This window comes from Excalfactoria chinensis, chromosome 1 (assembly GCF_039878825.1).
Source record: "Excalfactoria chinensis isolate bCotChi1 chromosome 1, bCotChi1.hap2, whole genome shotgun sequence".
Lineage (NCBI taxonomy): Eukaryota > Metazoa > Chordata > Aves > Galliformes > Phasianidae > Excalfactoria > Excalfactoria chinensis.
Window position 1 is genome coordinate 99,236,679 of NC_092825.1, and position 19,383 is coordinate 99,256,061.

Here is a 19,383-nt window from a genome sequence, read left to right on the forward strand (position 1 = left end):
CCCCCACCACCACCTCCCATAGCATTTAGGTAGGTTGTAATTGGATATTAATGAGCATTCTCATTGTGCTTTTGTACTGAACCAGATGATTACCCAGCACGGATGAGTTGAGCAAAATAAAGAAATGAATTAAAAGCTTCATTGTTTGGTACACTGACACCTCTGTGGTACCCAAATGTAAATATTAAACAGCGCCAAACAGTTTGTGACAGGAAGCACCGAAAAATACATCTGTATGAAACTGCCCGGGAAACCACTTCTAAGTATATGCTCCTCTGGGTCAGGATTCAAAATCAACTTTGTATCAAGTGACATTAAAAGTTTAACTACAACTCCAAGGGCTTCTCCTCACAGAGCAACTCCTAGCTAAAAATATAAGATTAGGCATTTCTTTTTGTATGCTTTAAATGAAATCCTTACAAGGCCATTCTTTTTATACCATGTAATGTATGAAATGGCACAGGCTTCTACGCAAAGGCCCAATAAGTGCAGGCCATGATGGAGGAGCTGATGAGGCTGGAGAAGTGACTCGGAGGCACGGCTGTTTGCCATAATCAGGGTGAAGGACTCACTGGACTTTGCTCTGCCCAACGTTGGTCATGCCAGAACGTTCCTGTGAGAGCAGCAAACCTGACCCTGTAGGGTCTCATTTTGCTGTAGTAATCCCAGCAGCAGCCCTCCACCTTGTCTGCACTCAGCCTTCTGTCCTGGAAAAATAAAAAAGCAGTGTATCAGCAGACGGATCTTGAATAGCACCAGTGCCTGTGAATGGCTGCAGTGACTTGCAGCGACAAGCTCTGCACTGGGTACAAAGGTCTTGGTCAGCTCTTACACAACCTCCCCTCTGAGTGTCATGTTTCAGAGTTGCTCAGCTGGTATAGCAATGGAGAGTCACAGACTATAGCAGATTACCTCGGTTCAGCCATTGAAAGCAAGTGTTATTTTGAATCATGTGTGCTCCATTTAAAGGATTTCCAAGCTGGCACTACTTTAATTACACAAATGTTTCGGTTATCAGCACAACCACCACTTAATTGGCAGGCTGTTCACTAGGGAGCCACCATCACAAAGTTTCTAGTGAAATAACTTTTAATAATTGCACTTGTTAACTTCATAATGCTCTACAAACACTGACTGACTTAATTACCTCTCCCAGCGTCCCTTAGAGGCAGGCAAGTGCCATTACCCACATGTAATCAAATGGAAAGTCTTGAATGACACACGATGTCTTCTCCAAGACAAAGCAAAAGCTTGGGGTTTGGTGTTCAGTGCTTTTTGAGATGCAATGGAATGCCTTAAGGGTAAGGGACAGCAGCTCCGGGACCCCTTCAGGAGCAGCTAGAGGCCAGAGGAGGTATCCTGAAATATCACAGATGGAGTTAAGACATCAGTGCTGGACAGCTGAACTCAGTGACAGAGCACACATTATATACTAGGAGATTCCAGCATCTAGGCCATGGGATCCCAAGGGAGAACAAACAACGAGCCACAAGCCTTTTCCAGACTTTTCACAGTGCAGAATAACAATCCAGATGCAGTACAGCACTCTCCTTTCTGAGTAAGCCTGCAAAAACATATGTATATTGCGTGCTCTGTTCACTACATGATTCCCAGATGTTGCAAATCCTCATTGGTGCCACAGCACAAGGTCACATCAACACTGGAAATGCAGCTTCTCCTTTTCACAGAGAGCCTATAAATGAAAAGACCATGCAACCTGCCTATTACAGCACTGGGAAACCACTGCTCATCATCTTTGTGGAGTGGGAAGAATGAGGTGAGAAGAATCAGGAGCAGGAGGAAGCAATCTGACCCAGCCCCACTGGCATTCTTTACCCTTAGAGCCAGAGGTTGCAGAGTAGACAACTGTCTGCTTCCCTGCATGCTGGGGTGGGCACACCTGTACTTTGCTCACCTGCAGTCACGCATTCAGGGTCCTTACTGGCCTACAGATAGGATCATTCATCAAAATCCATGTTGTTTCTATTTGTTTTTCTTAATATAAGTACATAAACATAAAAACATCAATATAGATTCATGGACAACGATCATGATGGGTGAGCACCTATGTGAAAAAGCTCAGGAGATCTGGAATGACACCTATTACAGTCTTAGTTTCACTCTGCATTTCCCCATGAGAGTCACCCCAAGTAAAACAACTACATTTGCACAGTGTACCAGAGGTAATGGCTGCCATGGGAATTTCAACCCTAAAAATGCCTCTCATTTTTTAATCCATGTAAAATCCTAATCAGAATGCACGTTGGCCTGTTGGAGGGGCTTAACACTCAATATATGCCACATTCGTACAGTACATAAGGGCTTGGGATTTTTTGTTTCTATGCACATTTTGCATTGAAGTTGATAAGTTCCTATGTAGGTTAGATTTCTATTAACCTACATTACACAACAGTTAATTAACTTGCCCTTTAAGCAAGCAAATTAGGAAATAACCAAGGCTCCCGTGGATCCTAGCCCTTCAGAAATATCTGTGTCTCCCACTACGCAGTGTGAGCAACCTTTTTGATCATCACTGCTTCAATTCCCTGCTAGAACAGACGTGCCTTGCAGGCAACTGCAGGATGGTGTGAACAGGCAAAGCCCTAAGTCTGATCCCTTGTACTCTCTTCACCTGCCCTGAGCTCCAAGTCAGCTCTCACTATCACCATTTTACCTATAAGAATGCATCCAGGCCTAAGGTCTAAGCTTCTGCCAACTATGTTATGGGGCAAAGGGAGCTGGCAAACAGAGTTGTAAGAAATAACACATTCCTTCTCACATGGGTCAGATCTTGCAGATCACACTGCAATTCATGCTATCAAAGGTTAGCACAGCACTTGCTCTCTCCTTTGGCACTGCTAAGTCAAACAGTAGAATAAGTTATTGCTACCAAGTACCCTGTTCAGCTTCTTTGTGGTGTTTTGTTTTGTTGGTTTCTTTTCCCCACAAACTCTGTTGCCTAACAGTGAGATGTGAGAAAGTAAATTAGCTACAAGCAAGTATGTGGGAGAGAGCAAAACAAAAACCTTTCCCTATCTTCTTGTATAAGTCTCTTGAGAAAGAACACACCTGTAAGCTAATACTATTTTATTGTACTAGTGAAAGAAAAGGGTAATAGAAATTGCACCGAAAGGTGAGGCCATGACCTATATTAGATTACTGATCTATTTCTTATGTGCCACACAAACTCTTGTCCATTAGCTCTCTAAATCTGCCTCTCTTCTTTAGCCTTCCACTGCTGACTAGCCTTCCACCATGCTGTCTCCTAGTATCATTGTTAGTTGCCTTCTGTCTAACTTAGTCATCAGGTATCTCAGAGTTCAGGCTTTTCCCACGTGTAACTGTTGTCAATGCCTTATGTGATCTCTGAAATAAGTTCTTAGAATCAACTTACTTGACATATTAAAAGGCCTATCATATCTGGTTCCTTGCCATATGTTTGTCCTACAAAAAAAGGCTGAGGGAGCCAGACTTGCCCAGCCTGGAGAATGGAAGGCTCCAAGGAGACCTCACTGCCACCTTTCAGTACCTAAAGGGAGCTTAAAAGCAGGAGGGAAATCAACCTTTTACACAGGCTATTATTAATAATAGGATAAAGGGGAACAGTTTTAGACTGAAAGAAGGGAGATTTAGATAGATCTTGGGGAAATTTCTCACTGAGAGGGCGGTGAGGCGCTGGCACAGCTGCCCATAGAAGCTGTGGTGCCCCATCCTTGAAGGCACTCAAGGCCAGGTTGGATGGGGCCCTGGGCAGCCTGAGCTGGTGGGGGGCAGCCCTGCCCACCAGTTGGGGGTGGATGGGCTTTGAGGCCCCTTCCAACCCAAGCCCTGATTCTATGATGATTCTATATTCATGTGGAGACATGAAGATGGACAGAACTTGAACATTTAACTGCAGGAAGGAAGGAATAAAGCTGTTTGTTAAAAAGAACTGGATTTGGAATCTGGCCTAAACATAAGAGAAAGCACTATGGTGCAGCACTGAAGATGTCCCCCTTCATGAGAGGGCATCGGAAAACAAAACAAAACAAAACAAAACCAAAAAACAGATAATGACAGAAGTTAGGAATGACAGAAAATATTGTCACTGCTATCCTACCATGTTTCCAAATCATTAAAAAAGAAAACAAATTACATTTGTCCTGCGGGCACTGACATCTTTCCTTTTGATCTAGTAAGCATTCAGGATGTTGTGCCGTGCACACAAACTCGTTTGCTCACTGCTAATTTGCTGAGCCTCCACTCTCCAGGAGCATCAGGAACAAACTGCAGGGAGCTGAACCACTCATGATGCCAAGATGCTTCCCAGATAGGAAGCGGTCCAGGATTCTTTCCAGGATTAAGCAAGCACTCTCTCTCAGATAAAAACTCTCCGTGTATTTTTTTTTTCTCTGTGGATTTGTCATTGTTGTTGTTGTGCTGGTTTTGGGTGCAGTTCTATGATTAATGAGGTGAGGGACCCACGGACCCCTGCTCTAGAAGAGTGGGAAGGAGGAAAAGAGGAAAGGCAGGGAGATGGGCCTGAATTAAAAAACAGCAGCAGCGAGCTAAGGGAGAAAAGTAGTTTACTAAATATGATGTTGGAATGTCAGATAATATAGTATATATATAATAATATTTGCTTCTAGTTCTCACTGCTCTAGTCTGTTATCAGTAGACCACAAATAACAACTCTCCTCACACCAAGTGTGCTTTGCCTGAGTCTAACTGGCAGGCTCTCCCACCATCCTTATCTCAACCCACAAGCCTTCTTTCATGACTATCCCCACTCCTGAGCTAGTCACACAATCATACAATGGCCTGTGTTGAAAAGGACCACAGTGATCATCCAGTTCCAACCCCCTGCTATGTGCAGGGTCTCCAACCAGCAGCCCAGGCTGCCCAGAGCCACATCCAGCCTGGCCTTGAATGCCTCCAGGGATGGGGGCATCCACAGCCTCCTTGGGCAACCTGTTCCAGTGCATCACCACCCTCTGAGTGAAAAACTTCCTCCTAATATCTAACCTAAACCTCCCCTGTCTCAGTTTAAAGCCATCCTCCTTGTCCTATTGCTATCCACTCTTACAAACAGCCATTCACTCCTCCTGTTTATACACTCCCTTCAAGTACTGGAAGGTCACGCTGAGCTCTCCCCACCACAGTCCGTCCAGCCACGCAACGCGGGGTCTGAGGAACCTGAGGTAAGTAACCGGGGCAGATAACGGCCATGGGACGGAGCGCGCACTACCAGAGCGCAACAATGACGGACAACAGCGGTTACACAACCGCCCCTACCGCCACACCCCCGCGCGGCCCCGACCGTTGGAGGTGGCTCGCTTGCCCATTGGCTCAGGAGATCGCACCGCTGATTGGCTCTCCCTCCGCAACGCCCACCGTTCGTCTTGATTGACAGGACCTCGCGCTGTAATTGCGCGAGAAGACCAGAGAGCGCGCTGTGATTGGCCGCGGCGCTGACGGGTGCGCTATATAAGCCCCGCGGGAGAGGCGAACCCGTTAGCCCTCGGGTCCTTGTAGGCGGGAGTATTTCTGCGCGCCCTCTCCGGCTGCTGAGGGAACATGGCGACGCTGAAGGCCGTATGCGTGATGAAGGGGGACGGGCCCGTGGAGGGGGTCATCCACTTCCAGCAGCAGGCAAGGCCCGGCGGCGGGTGGGGCTCTGTCCGTACTCCGTCCGGCAGCGGTGCTGAGTCATCGCGCGGGGCGGGAGGGCGTCAGAGAGAGCGGGGCCGGGCCGGGCTGAGAGCGGGGCCGGGCTGCTGCCGTGCGACCGCATAGGGAGGGGTGGGAGAGCCCCAGGTTGGGTTGGGGTAGCTTTGTGGTAAGGAAAGGGGCTGCACCGCAGGGTGGTGGGCATGGAACGGGATGCACTGGGCTGTGGGCACGGCCCTCAGTGCTGGAGTTCAAGGGGTGTTTGGACAACACTCATGTTCTGATATTTGGGTAGGCTTCTTGGGGCTCCCTTCCAGCTCAGGCTATTTTGCATTGGTAGCTGACTTCTTTTATTGGCTTTCATTACAAGCTTTGCTTGTAATGAGGCTCTTTGATGCTCTAGTGGTGTCAGTAGTAATCAGCTCTTTGTGTTACAGGGTAGCGGACCAGTAAAGGTTACTGGTAAAATTACTGGCTTGTCTGATGGAGATCACGGCTTCCATGTCCATGAATTTGGGGACAACACAAATGGTGAGATGCCTGTCCAAGCTGCAGTGTGATTATCCAGCTGCAAGGAGCTGCTCCTAGTGTCACAGCAGCAGCCATCTCCAGCATGCGTATGTTCTATGGCTGCACATTTGTTCGAAGAAACTGTGATTCCTAAGGAACCGATTCTTACAACATTCTTTGAACACATTTAGGCTACTCTTCAAGGTCTGGTATATCAGACACTGACCTGAGTACTTCTTTTGACCTAGTTTTTAACCTGGTGTTAAGAAATGGGGATACTTTCATCTGGCAAAGACTATTCTCAAATGAGTCATCTGGATTTGTTGAATTTAGATTAATGTTTGTTTATAGATCTAGCTGGAGAGTAGCTGTTTCATCATTAATGATTTTTAACTCCCTCTCGCTGTAGGAGAACTAAGTTCATGTGCAGTATAAGCACCAACTTTAACTGCTTATTGTGACGAATCTACTTTCGGTGGTTGTTCTTTTTCAGGGTGTACCAGTGCAGGTGCTCACTTCAATCCTGAAGGCAAGCAGCATGGCGGACCAAAAGATGCAGATAGGTGAGTGTAATGGGCCTGACCTAATACTATGCAGTGCAGTAGTTGTATAAGCTCAGCTTTCATCTTGAGAGGCTGATGTGTGACTTAATTGCTAGGGTAGAGGAAAACTAGCAATTCCAGCAGGACTTGGAGGTCAGTTAGCAAGGTACTTTACGCTTTAGATACCCTGGCTCCAAGAGTGTGTGCAAAATGTAGTCTTTGGCACTCTGGTCTTATCATAGTCTACGGTGAAGAGGAAATAATAAGGGCTGTTAGTGAATGTTCATTAGGAGATAAGAGAGAAGGGGAAGGAAGGTCATGTACTAATAACTCTGGTGCCTTGCTTCTCTTTTGGAGCTAGCTATTGACAGCAGAGGCCCTAAACTGTCATGTGTTGAGCTGTGTGTAGGCTTGTTGTGGTCTGTAAGGATCCTCACTGGGGCTTTGGGGAGACTGCAGGATGGTCACAACATTGAGTGCCTGGCGCAGTGGCTGTTCATTTGGTGTGCTGGGTTTTTCTTAACCTCTTACCTTAGGTACCGTGCTGCCTATGGGATGTATTCTGTAGGGGTTGTGTGCTGGCTGTAAGTACTGGTCTGTTTGCACTGAATGCCTCTGTGCTTGCTTCAAAGTCTTCTGTCAGAGGAAGCTGAGACTGAATTCTTCCTGAGAAGTAGTTAAATGGCCCAGTTACCTTTGGGGGATCCTTAATGTCTGAGGTGTCTGTGTGGTGTCTGAGGCTACTGAGCAGTTGGTTTCAGTAATATGCTTGCTAGGTTCTGAAACTGGGAAGGTGCTGCTATCGTGCTGGTCTTTAGCTCTTGTGCAAGTCTAAAAGGTGACTTGCTCATTCAGAGGTAGGTTCTGGACAAGCACTATGATTAATCTGGCAGTGTTGGTCCAGTTTTTAGGTACTTTGCCTGTACCTGCAGCTTCTATTATTGATCAGTTGCTTGCCAGATGAAGTAAGTAGAGTGATAGCTGTCTGGATGAAAGCAGTGTGAAATGGTAGCTGAAGGGCTTCACCGGCAGCCAAGCACTCTAATGCTAAAGGTCACAGTTACACGAGCAGTGTTGCTTCTATTGATTCTCTGTCAAATCCTGCTTCTAATGTAACCTGCCTGCTCAAGCAGCTATAGGCTGGGGACTCTCTGTGAACGTATGAGAACTAGGCCATGCTTCTGTAAGGCTGGAGTTGAAGCCAGTTGTACTAAAATTTCCTAGAAGCTTTAAATCAAGTAAACACCTAAAGGGGAAACTGCCCTTGTCCTTATTCTCTAGGACTGAGTTAAAAATACCAAGTCAGCACTCTCTGTTGGTAGTTGGCAGGTAGCTGGCAGAGCTGCTTACCCTGTGAGCATGGATGGGTTTAGGGACAAGCTGGTGTTTGAGGCTCCATCAATCGGCTTCAGATGAGTGGTGTGTTTGGGGTATTTGTGTAGGGAGCAAAACGCCAGCGTGTCCAAATGTTCTGCAAACACTGAGCTGAATGAGGATAAATTCTAGTGGAGAGCTCCCACCTGAGCTGAAGTAGAGCATAATGTTATCAATATGGGGGAATGCCAGGCAGACTTGAACACTCATTCCTACACTGGTTAGAACTTAGCCAACGTTTAATGTACCCCCCTTTGACCTATCCCTTATCAAACTGCTTTTACTAATCCTGTTTAAGCCTAAAGCCAGCAGCTGTTAGTGGAATAGCTGATTTGTGATATACAGTAAAAGTAGTAGAGTTTATGTCATGCCTTGCATGTACAGGAAAGGTTAAGAGATTAGTTTAAGATTTTCCTTCTGAGCAGAGGGATGTAGGCTCCATCAGCATGGAGGAACTGTTAGTTCTTAAGAGAGCTGGGCACTGTTTATTTAGCTTGCTAAGCGATAATGGCATTCCTTTCCCACAAGTGGGTCAGCCTTCGTATTTCAGGTTCTACCTTGAATTGGATTTTAATCCTGTCTTGAACTGAAGGAGTTAAAATCCACAGCTGGGGGTAAATGAAGATGAGTGTACTGTGTAAAATAAGATGGTGGAGTACTGGAGTGTGGTAACTGGGCATCGTGTTGTGTAGGCTGTCTGTCAGGGCTTTCAATTTAACCAGACTTTCTGAGTTTCTCTGCTTTTCTGTGCAGGCACGTGGGTGACCTCGGCAATGTGACTGCTAAGGGTGGAGTGGCAGAAGTGGACATAGAAGATTCTGTTATTTCTCTTACCGGACCACACTGCATCATTGGCCGTACCATGGTGGTAAGTGCCCTGCTGTCAACCTAGGGGCTTTAAAGAGCAGTGGGTTTAGTTCCTGCTGGTTTGATATACAAGATTCAGCGTAAGGTTTTTGATGTAGTGACACTTGGTTACTATGAGATCTTAATTTTCTGCTGGCCTTGTTGAGGGTAACTTTGTTTGCTTCTGGCTGTGTGATTAAAGCAAGCTGAGTTGGGAACCGCTAGTCTGGCACAAATGCAATCAGTGGAAGACATGGCGATAGTGTGCTGCTCTGATAGTCAGGTAGCAGGGAGGTCTGTAACATGATATGTAATGCTGTGGCTGGGATGCTACATCTTCAGGTTAAACTGGGAGTCCCAGTTTGCTCTTGGAGTAATGAGAACTTTCTGAATTTGGGGGCTCTGCTGACTTCCAGTTTAAATACGACTGAAGGTGCAGTTCAGTGATGCATCTTTATGGGCAAGTCTAGTCCTCAGTTCTCAGTGTGTGTATCAGTTTGGCATTCAGCACTACAGAACGGGCGCTTTCTATGCTGTGAGGCCTGACTGGTAGCTAGCAGTCACTGCTAGTATGTGTGTAGTGAAAAATGCAATAACGTGAATTAAGGTATCTTCAATTCTCTTCTAGGTCCATGCAAAATGTGATGACCTGGGTAGAGGGGGAGATAATGAGAGCAAACTAACTGGAAATGCTGGACCTCGTTTAGCTTGTGGTGTAATTGGAATAGCCAAGTGCTAACTGTTGTACCTGAAATGCTTAAGACTGCAGCGGGAAACGAGCTGTATTTCATTGTGATCGCTGTACTTGCTCTTCCTTGTGCAAGCAAAAGATATATCACTTAATCTCATGACTACTCTGCGTTCTCGAGTATCAGTTTAACTGGTGAACACTGACATAATTTTGTATTATGTATATTGCAATTGAAGTGTTAATAATGGAAAAATCTCTGTAGTCTTCTGCTAAAGCATCTGCTGTTACCATTTGAAGTGCAGTCTTCACTAACTGAAACTCCTGTTCTGTGTAATGGAAGATGGTTGGTAGGGATCACGTGCTGAACACCAAAGCTGCTCCTGTAGTATGGGATTTAGAAGCTGAGGAATCTTAGGAGCTCTAGCAGGGCTTCTCACCAAATAGCAGTAGGCAGTTTGCAGCACTGTATGTTTCAAACATGAGTAATAAACTTGCTGGGCAAAACGTATGTTGGTCTTGCGGTCTCTTCAAACTCTACCAGCTGATTTCATAAGGTTTGGACTTCATGTCAGTAGTCTACAAGACACTGATAGCATCCAACAAATGGCATTGAGGCAACAACCTTGGAACTGCTGCTTTGCTCTGTCAGCGCATCCCTCTAAGTGTTCCACATCGTGTAGTGATAACTTGACACCCTCCCCATAGCCCAGCCCTTATGCTTCCTTACAGGATTAGCCTCTTGCTGTGAAGTGTCGTAAGTGTTGGGTGATGGAAGTGTGGTCCTGAAGTGTGCGAGGTGGTCTGTTTGCAGCGTGCATCCTTGTGTCATCGTGTGGCCTTGCATTAGGGGCTGGGTTCTTGTGGGCAGATGCAGAAACCTCCCTGTGGTGAGAATGTGGGGCTGGTGTTCAGCGGCAGACTGGGTGCTTTGGTGAGGACATCGCCTTCAAGCTCTACAGAGGTTTCTCCCTATGAGAAAGTCTAGAATAAAATGCGTATGCAGAGGCAGGAGTGCTGTATTTGGGTTTTGTCAGTGGTGGAATCACTGTGATTGTGCCAGCTTTTGCCTTTTCTTGTATGTACCTTGTAGACACAGATCTCAAAGTCTTAATAGAGAAACCTATGAAATTTAACAAGGGCTTGTATCGACATTCCTTATATCTTGTACATAAGTGATACCCATGGAAGTGGTTGGTTGTACTTCCAGTGCCACCCCAGTTCTGGTGTAGCATGTTACAAATGGAATGGCTTCCAGAATAGCAAGACCATAAAAACACTAAGCATTGCAGGTGGCAAGCAGGTGTGTGTGCAGCCTGTACCCACCTGTACCTCTTTTGGTGGGTTGGCCTGTACTCTCACTAAGCTGCAGCTGAAGTAAGATAGTAGGTATACCTTTTAACTTGCCTCTTAGGCATTGAGGATCTTACAACACTTTGAATATGTATGATACCACCACAACCTCCTTGCAGTTACTTGCAGTTAGAAGCTTAGAGGATGGCTATGTTGTCTCCCCATTCCCTGAGTGGGGGGGGAAAGCAGCAGGTGCATGACAACAGCAGGGTGAGCAGCACAGGATGAAAGCTCTGGCAGCTCCACTGCTCAGCAGCCCTCGGCACTGAACCCTGATTCTCTGGCAGCAGACTTTCATGTTTGGATGCCTTTGCCTTTGTTGGCAGAAGTATCTGATGGGGCACCTTAACCTTCCATTTCTTTCATTCTTGCCTTAAATCTCTCGATAAAAGCGGATTCATTTAAAGAAAGAAAATCCTACCTCCATACAGAATTACAGCTGTTCTTATTAAGACGGTGTGGAACACAACACTGCTGTCTGGCTGTGGGTGGAAAGAGTTCAGTTCTGCCGGCCCAGTGTGAAACAGACATTAAGGACGCAAGTTGTAACACATGGAAGCTGAGTTCACTACAAGTATGTCAACAGGTTGTTTTTTTTCTCTCTCTTTATTCTGCTATTGCAAGAACATAAAAATATATGTCCTCTTCCCAGTTCAGAACTCCACATTTGCGTTCCCTCCCCTCTCCCTGCCCCAGAAAAGAAGTTCCTCTGCCACAGAGCAGCTGTGGAAAAGTACTGATGTAAGAAAGCAGCTGCCCTCGCTTAGGGGAAAAATGAAAAACAACTTGAAAAGCAGAACACGCCTCTAGCAAGGAGGAAAAAAAAATGAAATATGCACAGGATTCATACAGTTTTTCCACTATGCTTTCAGAGCATAACGAGGTTCAATTGAACGCCTGGTGCAGCCTGAGCCTCGCGTTCAGTGCGTGGGCTGATCGGAGACCGATTCAGCACGGATGTGTTGGGGCTCTGGCTGCTCGGCAGTCTCTCAAGACTGTTTGCACCCAAAGGGCCAACCGCGAGGAAGCAGGATTTGCCCTGTTAAAATCTGACCAAATTCTTTAAGTAACCCGGAGAGAAGATGGTAAAACTTTGACAAACACAAGAACAAGCATTATGTTTCCATCAGTCCGACAGGTACAACGCTCGGCGGCTCAGAACTTAAGACCTACCTCTTGCAGGCTTACAGGAAGTACACATTGTTAACACAGACAGCAGTAGCAGCCTGGGTTTGTAAGAACAAACAGGCAGCACGTTAAAACCCTCCAGCGGTCTCTCAGTTCCCCACCGACCCCCAGCCCCGCTTCAATAAAAACAGGCTTTGCATTGCACGCTGTGTTGTGGTGTCTTTGATTTCTCTTTCACCCCACTTTCCAAACGGCCGTCAGTGAAGCGGTGCCGTTCCCGGCCCACTACACAGCTTCATTACCTCACTGAGTCGCCCAGGGATGACTGAAGGCGTCCCCTCAAGTCTGACGAGGATGGCGTTGGCCACAGAACCACTTGGAGCGGAGGGGGGAAAGAAGAAACAAAAACCGCCTGGATCGCATTGCAAACACCGAGCAGAACACCGCAATTCACATTTCCAAACTAACCTTCCCCTCCTACGGTCAGGCAGATCATTAAAATGCAGCAAGCTAAAACTCAAGGTGACTATTACAAATAAAAACCGGCTTCCGTGAAGAGCTACGCAAACAGATGGATTCCTTTTAACAAACAGAAACAGCACAGTCTAATTTAGACTCCCGTACAGCGGTCAGCAGTTCAAACTTAAGATGTTGGACAATCCTTCTCCACTTCAGTGCAGTGTAGGAAGAATAGCACACGTTAAAAGTTTGTTACGAAAATAGAGTTTATTAAAAACACATCCCTATTGTTTCGAGGAGCTTTTCACCGTTACCTTTTCTTAAATTAAAAAAAAAAAAAAAGAAAGAAAAAAAAAATAGAAAGCACTTCTACTTCTGATTTGTAAACTTTTTAAAGTCAAAACTTTAAAAAAGTTACAGCAAAAAATGGGTAATATTTTAATCATATCTTCAGTATTTTTTTGTGTTACGTCGTGGCTATTTTAAATAGAAGGGAAGCAATCAAATTGCTTACAGTTCCCCGCCAACTACCGAGGGGCTGATAGAAGCAGAAGCAAGTATAATACAGCAGACTGTACAACTCTAAAGCTCTACACTCCGACAAATGTCCCTGTCCTCGGCTGAGAGATTCCAGTCCCTAGCGAGGAGCCTCCGCGACCGCGCTCAGATCCTTTTCAGCTTGTTCCACGGATGAGGTAGCCTCAGATGTTAACTCTTCCACAGGCTTTACGCCCGAAGGTTCAGACTCTCCTTTAGCAAGTTCTGAAACAATGTCTGCGTCTTCCATTTTGCCGCTATGAGATTCGTGGTTTTTCTCACCATCCGCCCTGTCTGTCACCTCGGCTTTTTCCTTTCCTCGGCTTTCTTCCTTGTCTCTGCGAGACTCCCTATCTCTAGAATCTCTCTCTCTGTCTCGATGTCCACTGGACCGTCTGTTCCTGTCCTCCATGTCCCTGTGCCTATCACGCTCGGGGCTCCTTCTCCCCCATTCTCTCCTGTCTCGATTACCAAGCCGCTCGTGATCTCGGTCGTCGTTACGGTTGCCGTAGCGCTCGCGGTCATTTTCTACCCGATTGCCAAAAGATCTCCTTCCAAACCTCTCCTGGTCTCTATTAGGGGTGAACGTCTGCCTGTCGTTCCTGAACTGCCTCCCGTCTCTGTTCTCCTCGGGTCCGCTGGGCCCTCCGCTTCCCGGCATCCCCCCGGGCCTCACAAAATGGCCCGGTGGAGGGAAGGGCGTTTTCATTCCATGGGGAGGAGGCATCCCAAAGCCCCCCGGGCCTGGTGGGGGCCCTCTGTGCATCATGTGGGGCGGCATGTGTCGCGGTGGCATCATGGGGAAGCGCTGCAGAGGAGGTGGTGGCATTCCTGGCGGTCGCTGCAACGGTATCAAGCCCGGCCGGGCGCCCAGGAGGCCAGTGGATGGAGTCTGCAAGCCAACAACAGGAGCCGGAGGGGGTGGTGCGACTCCTTGGGTGCCTGAAGCAAAGAAACAAAAACACAAATTAAAATAAAGTAACGGTGTTTATAAAACATTCCGATAAGTCTCCTGAAATGAGTAATGCAGAAATGGTGAGTGGGGAGAGCCGTCCGCAAGGTGTCTCATGCCGGTTTGCACGCCGTCCAGAGAGCTCCGTCCTTCAGCACGGGTTTCTTTTGTGCTACAAATAATAATTACTGTTGAGACAGACAGCGGTGATTCACTTCTCCTCATGGCTGCACCACTTGCAGGTCTGAGTGCCCTGACTCCAACTCCGTGCCTTGCTTTGGCTGCTGACCAAACGCCTCCCTAATGGGTTACGCTTCATAGGCATCCACAATACAGACACGTGCTACCTCAGCTAGCTCTAGAACCCTTCTCCTTTATGATAAGCACTGTTAAGGCACATCTGGCTAAAATGTCTGAAATGGGTTATCAGCAAGATTTCCGAGTGCAGAAAAGGCAGCAGACAGCAGTAAGTGATGGGGAGCAGTAAGTGATGGGGAGCTGAGCCCACAGCAGGGCTGGGTAAGGAGCTGGGAGCTATGCAGTTCCATCTACCCTTCCCAAGAAAATAGCTAACACAAGTTTAGTTTTGCAACGTAAAACTAAAAGGAAATGCAACAGGCAGTTCCTGGGTTTCTTTTTTTCTGACGGCTTTTTATCTTTTGCAGAATCATAGAATGGCTTGGGTTGGAGGGATTCTCAAAGTCCACGCCATTCCAACCCCCAGCCTTGGGCAGAGAGCTGACCCCACTAGCACTAGAGGAGGATAGAATCATAATACATGTCCAGTGTCAACTATTTTCCATTTTTCCTTTTCCTTCTGGAGTACCGGAGTCCTGGTTTCAGCACCATCTTCCTAAGAGGAACCTCTCAAAGCCAGCTGACACCAACACAAGGAGCTGTGGCCAAAAGCTAAAGGGTATGAGGGGTAGACGGGTGCTTTGCACCATTAAGTGTGTGCAGCTTGTCATGCAAGTGTTCAACCCACACCATTGGCTCATGCCCTCTGCCTTCCACACTGGATCCATCAGCCCCAGGCATTTCTACTCAAGAGGAATTTACCTGCAAATAAGCTCCAGCCATCCGAGGGAGCAGATACGCAGACATTTTTAAAGTAAACTAAATTAAAACTGTTGTATTTCCCTACACATGAATAAAAATGAAATGTCAGAATGCAGCTTACGTGTAAGTTTGTAACTACTGCCCCTGGGCGAAACTAAAATGCCAACCAGCCACGAAAATTAACATTGAAATGAGAAACTTGGCATCGTCACGCTGAAAACAGCATCTTAAGCAAAATGGAGCAGACGTGCTGTTGTGCAGACATCCCACCTTCCAGTTGGACATCACAGCTCATTCCTTTAGCATCTGCAGCCCAGCTAAGCCTGAGCTTTCTGCAGAACTTGTGCCCTGTTGCCACATTGCTTCTTCCACTAAGGACATGTCTAAAGAGAAACCTTTCCATGCACTTCATATTGGTGATAGAAGGAAACTAGGTTTTGCTGATGAGTAAACCTCAGGGAGCAGAGAGACGCATGTTCTTCCAGTCCATGGTGCCACCTTACCTTCCCCTCCAAGGAGCCACTTTTAAGACCCGGCTTGAAAGATGACACTCTTTGAAAGCAATGATCCACCAGCAACAGCTTGTTTTTTTAATTCCCAAGGTTTTTCCTTTCCCAAGATAAGCAGCCCCTTCCCCCTCAGGCTCATAACCAGGGCTACCTCTGTCGCCTTGTCTGAGCTCCTCCTAGGCTCAGTCCTCCCCATCTGGCAAGACAGACGCATGGCTAATGGTGCCTTCCAAGAAACTTGTTTTGCTGAGTTTTGAGATTCAGGGATATTTTTAATAAGTTCTTCCACAGAAATTTAAAAATAAGGCAGAAAGATTACTAAGATGTAATGGGCTGGAGAAGATGACGGGCATCTTCCTGCTCTACAGCAGCAGATGAAGTGAGGGCTGTGGCTGCACAAGGCAAGTGAGATAAGCTTTTTTACTTAAACAATACCCGCCATTCAATTTCTTGGCCATATTTCTACACAACGCATGGAAGCAGCACGATGGTGCCTGGAAAGTCATTCTCTTCCAATCCAGACTGCACCATTAGTGTAGCCACGCACTTTTTGTTTTATATAAACCCCCTCACCTTTCCAGGCTGGAATATACTGCAGAAAGCACTGTTAATTTCTACTTTGTGCTGACAAATCAGGCACTAGTTAAAAATTTACTCCAAAAAAGCTGCTCAGAAATACCCCCAATTTAAATGAAAACATTCAGCAAAATTAGCAGCACAGGTCACGTGCAATGCCTGAGAAAATTTAGAGCCTTTTGCTGCTTTACATAAGGAAAGAGAGTGTGCAAAATGTATATAGTTTATCAAGCCTGAAGAGGGATGCAGCAGCTCTTCGATAAGCAGTTAAGGTATTTAATGACCATCTCACACCTCATACCAGTGACAGAATTTATCTGCCCCAGTCTCATGCCTGTAAACATTTTTGAAGGCAGCCTGGTCTTCTTGCTTACAGATATGGCACTCCAGTTATCCCTTTCACTGGCTGCTTCCTCTGCTTAAGCTGCCTCACCCATGGCGCTTATTACAAGACACGGCTTTTATTGCTGGTGATACATCATCCTCAGACCTTACACCTAAGCATTAATTCTGTTCAAATGTGTAAAAATACAGTTTGCTTTCACATTTTTTTGTGACTTTTACCAGTAATGCACAAGGAAAGGCCATCAGCACTTGAGAAGCCTTTAATATGAAGAACTCCTATGAGGACAACCCCAACCATCTGAATGTTCTCACAACCACCCGCTATCAAAATCGTGCTGCTTTCACTTTACTCATAAAGAACAGCCCAAATGCCACAGCTGTCCTGAAGGAGTGTTTTCTATCCAGAGAGCTCACAGCAGGCATCCTTACTATACTGACCGTCAGGTAAAAAGCCAGACTGCTGTGGCACTGTAATCCTGTTCTTGATCATCTTCTCTTCTGGCTGGACACATTCCCTTGTGATAATTGCCAGTGTTAAAAACGCTAACATGGGAAAGGAGTGTGGCAGCCCATTAGTTGTGTGGCTTTTTTTCTTTCAACTGAACTCTGCTCCATAAGATGACAGTATCTTACAATTGTTAAATTGCTTCTCATACGTGTTGTTACAGGAAAGCAAATGGAGGAACAGCATTTTCTGCATTTAACACCTTGCTTCATATACAACTCCGTCAACTTGGACAGAAGTACACGTGAGAACACAAAGTCAAAAGCTTAGGAATGCAGCAGAAGATCAAACTAAGGGTTTCAGGATGAGGCTGATGCTTACGTTCCACAGTTCTGCATGACACATTAATTCTTCCACCATTCTCCAGCGGGCAACGCTGCACATTAAAACTAGAACATCACATACTACCAGGGAATTCTTGGAAGAGGTACCAAACACAAAGTTCCAAGTCTTGTGTCCTTTTCTGGTGTTTCATGAAGAACACTTTAAGAGCAGATCAAGAACTTAAAGAAGCCTAAATTTAAGAATCTTAATATTGCTTCACGCCCTAAAGAGCTTGCTATAAATGCCAACATTTTTCAGCAGTTAGTGCCCATCACTGAAGCCAGCAGGAGCTTGCCCCTGTTCACTTAAAGATGCTTTAAGAAGGAAGCAAGAGCCCAACTATGTACATTTATAGCGTTGGTTACCAGTGTTAAGACTTCTACAATTCCCACTTGATACAACATAAACTCTACAGTGATCCAGGACAAGGGGTTCATCAAGGCAAAAATGAATTCCAGCAATGGCACTTGAGAATCGATGTGTTCCCTTACCTCCAAATTCCCATTCAGTAGTATTAGAAACATAACGTTCATATACATATCATGAGCAAGCATGCAGTGTTATGCTTTTAAAATGGGCAAACATAAGAATTTTGGAAATATACTGGGCTTACCATTGTTCATAACCTGTACTATGGAAATGCTCCTACCCCCTTAGTCCCCATTTGCACTTTGTAATAGATAATACTCAGATGAGAAAACGATGCACTGTCTTTTACAATTTAATGCAGGCTACAAAAAGACCGTGTGGTTACTGGATAGGACTGCAAACTAGCGAGGGAGCAAAGAACTGTGGTTCAGCATGTATTAATAGGAAATGAATACCAGTCTCATTGAAATCTATGGTGTATTATTCTCTGATAATACATAATTATCATTGTGGAAATTTTGGTAAAGAGAGCATTAGACAAAAACCTACCAACTGCAATATGGTGCGTTTAATCAAGATAAGAGATCACAATCTGAATACTTGAAACACAGCATCTCAACAGCAATTTATTACTGATCCATATTACAGCATTTGCTCAACGGGAAGAACAAGTTGGCAAATCAGAAATGATATAAAGCCTGTCACTTTCTGCAGAACGTACATGTAAAAGGAGTCTAAAAATACCTGCTTGGCAGACCATTTTAAAAGTGACACATGAGGACACTCACAAAGCCAGTAACAATCTGGATAATCTTGTTCCAGTCAAGAACGAGAAGCTGTAACAACAGTGAATATGACCAAGGATAGAACTAAATCCAAACAACCTGAAGGTCCTTTTTTGTGTTTGGTTTGTTGTTGTTGTTTTTTTTTTTAAGAAATAAACACAAAAAAAAAAAGCAACCCAGCAGACAATGTCCACAAGAGATCACCTCACTGAAGCACAAACACGTCTTTGTTGGAAGCGATGAAAGAATTACATTAGAGGAACAAATGAAATTAGCGGAGGTGAAACAGAATGTAACTTACAATACTAAGAAAGCATATGAAATCTTACAATCATCCATTTGGAATGACTTTGTAACATATCTTCCACAGGAAAACCAAACAGATAAGCTCCATTCTCAAGTTACAAAACTTAGAAAAGAGTTCCTGTATTTGTACAGTCTATATAAGGTATTCTCAAGCGAGGTTACTGAATTTAGATTTGAGAGTCTCTTCAAAGCAATCTTCATTCCTCGAATTCAGTTTTGCTGAGGTAAGTTCTTCTATCCTGCCCAAATATTCGAAGACCTTCTCTTCGTTCTTCTTGTTAAACTACTCAAGCCCCTTTACCCCTACTTCCCCAAGCAGTCCTCATGACATACTTCATGGTGCTGTCAAGCAAATCTTTCTTCCACTTCTTTGTCTCAGCTTGGAGAGCCCCATCACAGGCACAATAAGGAGCAGTTTAAGAGGACTCCATGAGAAACTAGTCACACGATCAGTCGTATATTCAAATTGCTAAGCCATATGCTTGCAAACACAAGTTCCATTAGTCTGAAGCATGACTCCCCTCACCTGCACTTTCCCCAAGGCTAACTGAGGGTGATGCTGTACCT

At 45.5% G+C, this 19,383-nt stretch overlaps 2 protein-coding genes across 4 annotated transcripts in view; one reads left to right on the plus strand and one right to left on the minus strand.

Moving 5' to 3' along the window:
• Positions 1–5,439: 5,439 nt before the first annotated feature.
• Positions 5,440–10,120, plus strand: SOD1 (superoxide dismutase 1). Its single transcript, XM_072340650.1, has 5 exons — positions 5,440–5,631; positions 6,087–6,180; positions 6,653–6,722; positions 8,829–8,943; positions 9,550–10,120. The coding sequence occupies exons 1-5, from the start codon at positions 5,557–5,559 to the stop codon at positions 9,658–9,660; spliced, it is 465 nt and encodes a 154-aa protein (XP_072196751.1). The 5' UTR covers positions 5,440–5,556; the 3' UTR covers positions 9,661–10,120.
• A 1,429-nt stretch (positions 10,121–11,549) lies between these two features.
• Positions 11,550–19,383, minus strand: part of SCAF4 (SR-related CTD associated factor 4) — a 43,002-nt gene continuing 35,168 nt past the window's right edge. For all 3 annotated transcript variants that reach the window (XM_072340644.1, XM_072340631.1, XM_072340638.1), the window contains one exon: positions 11,550–14,028. In XM_072340644.1, coding sequence (XP_072196745.1) covers positions 13,187–14,028 — 842 coding nt within the window. In that variant the 3' untranslated portion in view covers positions 11,550–13,186. The remainder of the gene's footprint in view (positions 14,029–19,383) is intronic.